Source organism: Lynx rufus, unplaced genomic scaffold, assembly GCF_022079265.1.
Source record: "Lynx rufus isolate CCGP_SWC_20201006 ecotype Redwood Valley unplaced genomic scaffold, mLynRuf1.p SCAF_8, whole genome shotgun sequence".
In the NCBI taxonomy this organism is placed as follows: domain Eukaryota; kingdom Metazoa; phylum Chordata; class Mammalia; order Carnivora; family Felidae; genus Lynx; species Lynx rufus.
The window spans coordinates 21,075,368-21,081,367 of NW_025814896.1; the positions used below are offsets into that span (position 1 = coordinate 21,075,368).

At 48.7% G+C, this 6,000-nt stretch overlaps 1 protein-coding gene across 1 annotated transcript in view; it reads right to left on the minus strand.

Moving 5' to 3' along the window:
- ACTR5 (actin related protein 5) overlaps positions 1-4,989 on the minus strand; it is a 28,968-nt gene extending 23,979 nt beyond the window's left edge. The window contains exons 1-3 of the mRNA XM_047068905.1: positions 4,591-4,989; positions 3,165-3,394; positions 401-570 (exon numbers count right to left, since the gene is read on the minus strand). Coding sequence (XP_046924861.1) covers positions 401-570; positions 3,165-3,394; positions 4,591-4,989 — 799 coding nt within the window. The remainder of the gene's footprint in view (positions 1-400; positions 571-3,164; positions 3,395-4,590) is intronic.
- Positions 4,990-6,000: the final 1,011 nt, after the last annotated feature.

Sequence of the window (6,000 nt, forward strand, 5' to 3'; positions counted from 1 at the left end):
GTTTATTGAATAGTTCAAGTAAATACCAAAAGGAAAAGGGGATACTAATGAGAGTAAAAAGTGAGCAAGAGAGTCATCCTGGAAACAATTTAAGGAACACCCTGAACACAGACAATATCTAAAAGCCTCAAGCAGGGACGCCTGGGTGGCTCGGTGGGTTAAGCATCTGACTCTTGATTTCACCAGGTCATGATCTCGCGGTTCACGAGGTCCGAGCCCTGCACCTGGCTCTGTGACAACAGCGTGGAGCCTGCTTGGGATTCTCTCCCCCTCTCTCTTTGCCCCTCCCCAACTCATGCTTGCTCACACATTCTCTCTCAAAAATAATCAACAGTTTTTAAAAACTCTTTGAAAAAATTATAAATAAATAAATGCCACAAACAGAGGCCGTCTCCATTACCTGCCACATAATCTTCAGCAACATAGCTGTGCTCGTGCAGGATCTCCTCCATGCGGCTGAGAGTGATGGCTGCCAGATGCCCAGGGTATTTCAGCTGCAGAAGACGCTGGAGGTAGCCAGCTGCTTGGCTTCCTCCCAGATTGATGCGTTTGCAGTTTTTAGCATCTAACCTACAAGCAAGGAATGGAAAAGAGCACTGAAATTTGTGGCAACATAGGAGAAAGGACAGGGAACACTTCGTGGGGGGTTCGGGGGTAGGGTGACAATGCAGATGAACGAGGAAGAGACAGAGTAGCCGGGGGAAAATAAAACTTTAGAGATGAAGGGACTCTGAAGTTCCCTCGATTCAGCCTCTGACTCAGTGCAGGAATTCCTAGTCCACACCCAGACACGTGGCATCTAACTTCTGGCAAGGGTGTCACAAGGAAACAAGGTTCAACGGGAAGAATACGTACTCTGAAGTCAGACCCTCATGTGGCTCGTCATGCATTTCTCAAACCGCGGTCCTGGTAGAATTAGCTGGGGGAAATGTTAAACGCGCCGATTCCCGGGACTCATTTGCTTTGGGGTAGGGCTGGGAGTATGCATTTTATTTAACAAGCTCTCCAGGTAAGTCTAGCATAGGCTAGAGTTTGAGAACCCTCCCCCGGCCACTCCACTTCTGCTGATGCATACACATTAAGTAACCACGCACATACTGGCTTACTGTAACCTCCTGAAAGGACCAGGTCCCTTCCACATCTTGTGAAGGGGAAGAGAAATGAGAATAGCCTCTTTCTTAATGTGAGAAAGGGTAGCAGGACACTAGGATCTTGCCGCAATTGCAAAGTTTTTGCTATATCACGCTTCACCAGCAGATGCCAGCATAGAACAGGACAGGCTCCAATGTGATCGTGTCTTAACTTTCAGGTAAAACACTTTTCTCTCAATACTTTTCTGTACATTCTGTTTACATAAAATAAAAAAAAAAAAAAAATTCCAGGGGCGCCTGGGTGGCTCAGTCGGTTAAGCGTCCGACTTCGGCTCAGGTCACGATCTCGCGGTCCGTGAGTTCGAGCCCCGCGTCGGGCTCTGTGCTGACAGCTCAGAGCCTGGAGCCTGTTTCGGATTCTGTGTCTCCCTCTCTCTCTGACCCTCCCCCGTTCATGCTCTGTCTCTCTCTGTCTCAAAAATAAATAAATGCTAAAAAAAAAAAATTAAAAAAAAAAAAAAAGAAAAAAAAAATTCCAAATATAAGGAGTGTTTGGTAACGTGTAAAATAAATACTTCTAGGGGCGCCTGGGTGGCGCAGTCGGTTAAGCGTCCGACTTCAGCCAGGTCACGATCTCGCGGTCCGTGAGTTCGAGCCCCGCGTCAGGCTCTGGGCTGATGGCTCAGAGCCTGGAGCCTGTTTCTGATTCTGTGTCTCCCTCTCTCTCTGCCCCTCCCCCGTTCATGCTCTGTCTCTCTCTGTCCCAAAAATAAATAAACGTTGAAAAAAAAAATTTAAAATAAATACTTCTATCTTCATAAATGTTTGTAGAAACTTCAAGAGAAATTACCACTATAGGTCTCAATAAATTCAACATTAATTTTGACTTAAATACTCAGACTCTTTTACAGTTCCCGAAGTGCCATCACCTACATTTATCTCACTTCATCCTCAGAGTAACCCTGAAAAATTAGTTTTGCCCAATTTTACGTGTTAAGAAGAGGCTAAGTGGAGAGGGTATATAACCTCATCCTCAGCAGGGCCACAAACCCAGGCATTTAACTCCAAAGCCAGCGCTCTGCTCCCTACTTCCCCTCTGTATGCAATAAGAAACCTTCTCCCGAGAGCACGATGCTGGCCTAGTCCCTTCTCCAACAATGAAAGCCCAACTATAAAATGAAAACTGGTCTAAAAATGACAGAAACTGGGGCACCTAGGTGGTTTAGTCGGTCAAGGTCTGACTTCAGCTTAGGGCACGATCTCACAGTTCATGGGTTCGAGCCCCACATCAGGCTCTGCACTGATAGCATGGAGTCTGCTTTGGATTTGTCTCTCCCTCTCTCTCTGCCCCTCTCTCCACCTCAAAATAAATAAATAAATACATATATATATTTTTTTAATGAGAGAAACTACCCTCACCTTTTATCCAACTTGGAAATATTTAATAAGTATCTATATTATGTGCCAGGCACTGTACCTGAAAAGTACTAACCAACTGTGATTAAAGAGCTTTAAATTAAAAAATAACCTTTTTCTCTTTTTTTTTAAATTTTAGAGACAGCATGAGTGGAGGAGAGCTGCGGGGGGGGGAGAGAGAGACAAAGAATCTTAAGCAGACCCCACACTCAGTGTGAAACCTGATGTGGGGCTTGGTCCTACAACTCCAGGGTCGTGACTGACCTGAAAACCCAGAACCTCCCCCCCTAAAAAAAAAAAACCCCTCAATAAAAAAGTGACTCCAGAACAGAAAGGCCATTTAAATTATTCAAATAATTTCTTCAAAACGTTTTTTTATGGGCACCTGCTACTTGCAGGTGATTATCTTGCCATAATCAAAATAGTAAAATTCTACAATTATGGAGTTGGACTTCGAAGACCATCTACAACAACTCCCTCCAGGTCACAAAGGATGGAAGGTGAAGTGACTTACCTGAAGTCACATAGTGAAGCATGTCAGAGCCAAGGCCAGAGGCTAGTTCCCAGTCCAATACTTGTTCTTTCCACCCCACCTTTAAGGTGGGCACCCAACAAATGTTTCCTGAATGCTTCTCCAGTGCCCTAAGTGCTACTCACCTCCCATCTAAGATGGGTAAAATATGGGTACACTGGTAACCAGATGAAATGATGAGCCCGCTGGAAATCAAGTTCTTTGGCTTATTGTGGTAGAAGCTGAAGAGGCTGTCTATTCCATAGGCAACCTTAGGAATCCCATAGCACTCGAAAAGGAGCTCGGACATCATTTGTCGAGAATACAGCGGGTTGCACACAGCTTCCGTCAAAACTATGGGGTGATCGACACAGCCCTACTTTGAAAGAAAAGAGAGAACAGACCGCTAATAAAAGAATACTCTTCCTAAAGAATAAAAGAAACCAAAGGCCTACTGTAAAGACTGAATTTGCTTTCGGTCTTCAAACACCTGGCCAGAAGCAACTGTAAAACGCTCATCTCATCTCTACTGGAGGTTGTTTTCGGAGAATATGAAAGTACGGTCAATCGAAAGTTATTAAGTGAAGCCCCAACCAGACTGTCAGCAAATCATATTGGCTCGATCTTCAAAATACCTCCAGAATCAAACTGCTTCTTGCCACATCCCCCTCCCCTGACCTTCACCTTAGTCACCATCATCACTCACTTGTGACTGCAATGGTCTCCTAACTGGTCTCCTGATTCTACCCTATGACCCATGCCAGTCCATTCTTCATACAGCAGCTACGGCGGGCCTTCTGGAGCATAAGTCATGTCCCTCCTCCGCTCAACACCCTGCAATGGCTCCTCGTTACACTCCGAGTAAAAGCCTATAAGGTGTGTGATTTGCCCCTCATCACTTGTGACTTCCTCTCCACTTACTACTCTCCTCTCACTCTAGCTGCTCTCACTTAGGATTAGGGCACACTTCTCCCTCAGGGCCTTTCACTGGCTGTTCCCTCTGTTTGGAATACTATTCCCTCAGATATTCCCATGGCTTGCTCCCTCAATCACCTCCTTCAATCCTTGCTTGAACATCCCCTTCTCCCTGAGTCCTACCCTGACCATCCGAAAAGACGTGAACCGCCCCCCCTCCTCCTATTATGCCACAGAATCTACTACTTAATTCTATTGTTTATTGGCTGCCTTTTCATACTAGAATGTCTTTCCATTCTAGCTCCATAGCGTAAGTAATTTTGTGTTACATTCATGGATGTATTCCAAACGCCTGGAAAAGTGCCTGACACAGAGTAGGTAGGTGCTCAATGAATGAATTTATCAACGAATGAGCACCTATGCCCGAAGGTATGCTGCAAGAGAAGAGGACCGTTGTTTAGTCCACTGCTATTTCCCAAGAGACCAGCATAGGGCTTAAACACGTTGGGCGCTTAAGATTTGCTCGACAGACGAAAGGAATGGCTAAATGACAATGAGAGCTAGAGTTACCCTAGTGACTACGACCTCTCAGCGAAATGCGCGGGCACAAGACCTCCCCCCTCCCCTCCAGCCCAACCCACCTCCCCCTCGCTTCACCTGTGAGGAGACACCCAGGTGCTGGAAGCTGTAGTCAAGCAGCAGCTCCTGCAGCTCCAGGTTGACCGGTACGTTGCGGTCGAAGGGCGAGCGCAGCATCCAGCGCAGCGGCTCCAGGCTGCCAAGCGCGTTGCCCACCTGCGGGCCCGCTCCGCCCCGAGCCCCGCCACGCCCGCGGGCGCACACAGCGCGGAACTGCAGGCGCGGCTCGGGGCCCGGGTCCGGCCCGGGGCATGCCCAGCCGGCGCGGGCCTGGAACGACCCGTTGTCCAGCACCAGTGGCACTGGTAGTGGCCCGTGTGCTTCCGGGCCGGCCTCCAGCACTGGGTCTGGCGCGGCGCGGGCATCGCGAAACGGGAACACATTCGCCACCGGTCCGGCCGCACTGGCCGCGGCCATCTTGGAGCGCGCGCGCTGTGCCCGCCCCTTGCCGCAACGTCCGCCCAAACGACGCGAAGCCCCGCCCCTCACCGCAATGCCCGCCCAGACGACACGAGACTCCGCCCCGTGCGTGACGATTGCTCCCAAGCTTCCTCCCCTCACGAAACCCCGCCAGTCTTTTCGCCTGACTCGCCACTAGCGACTCGGGCGGCCTTTGGGATCGCTAGGCCTCGCCCATCCTGGCCTCGAAGTCCCGCCTTTGCTTAACCTCGCCCCCAACATCCGATCTGGCCACGCCCCTTCGCTCCAGCCGGGATGCCGGACAGTTAGCCCCGCCCCGGATGCGTAACGCTACCAGGCCCCGCCCCTTCCGGGCCTCCAGAACCTGTCCCTAAACTACTTCAGGCCCCGCCTTTTCTCTTAGTCACACCCCCATTTCCCGGGTAACTCACCTTCAATCGCCCTTGGCTCCGCCTCCACAGAGTTACGAAGCCCTTAGCCCAGCCGTCAGGGAAACAAACTCGGGGGTATTGACAGTGTTCAATTTCTTGACCAGGGAGCTCGCTACGTACACACTTTCAGTTTGTGAAAATTCATCAAACTGTCCACTTAAGATTTGTGCACTTTCCTGTGTGTAGTTTTTTGTAATACAATATGAACTCTTTTAATAGATTCATTATTAAATAATTCAATTATCCCATAGCCCTCTCACTGAGATCTCAAAGACTGAGAAAAGGACTAATTGATTCTCAATATATACATTCTCTCTTCCTTTTAGTGGTATAACTCCCTCAAAATTTCATCTAGTATGATTTTATGACCAAATTCTGGCCAGTGGGGGTGGGAGTGGAGGTAATGTGACACCTCCCTTCCAGTTTAGCTCTAAAAGGATTGGGCAAGCTCTCCCCTGCCCCATTTCTCCCAGCTAGGGGTATAAAAAGGTTTAAAAGCACATCCCTTGACTGTACACTTTCAGGTCTGGAACCTGCAACTTTGAGAGAAAAAAGCAAGTTAGGGGCGCCTGGGTGG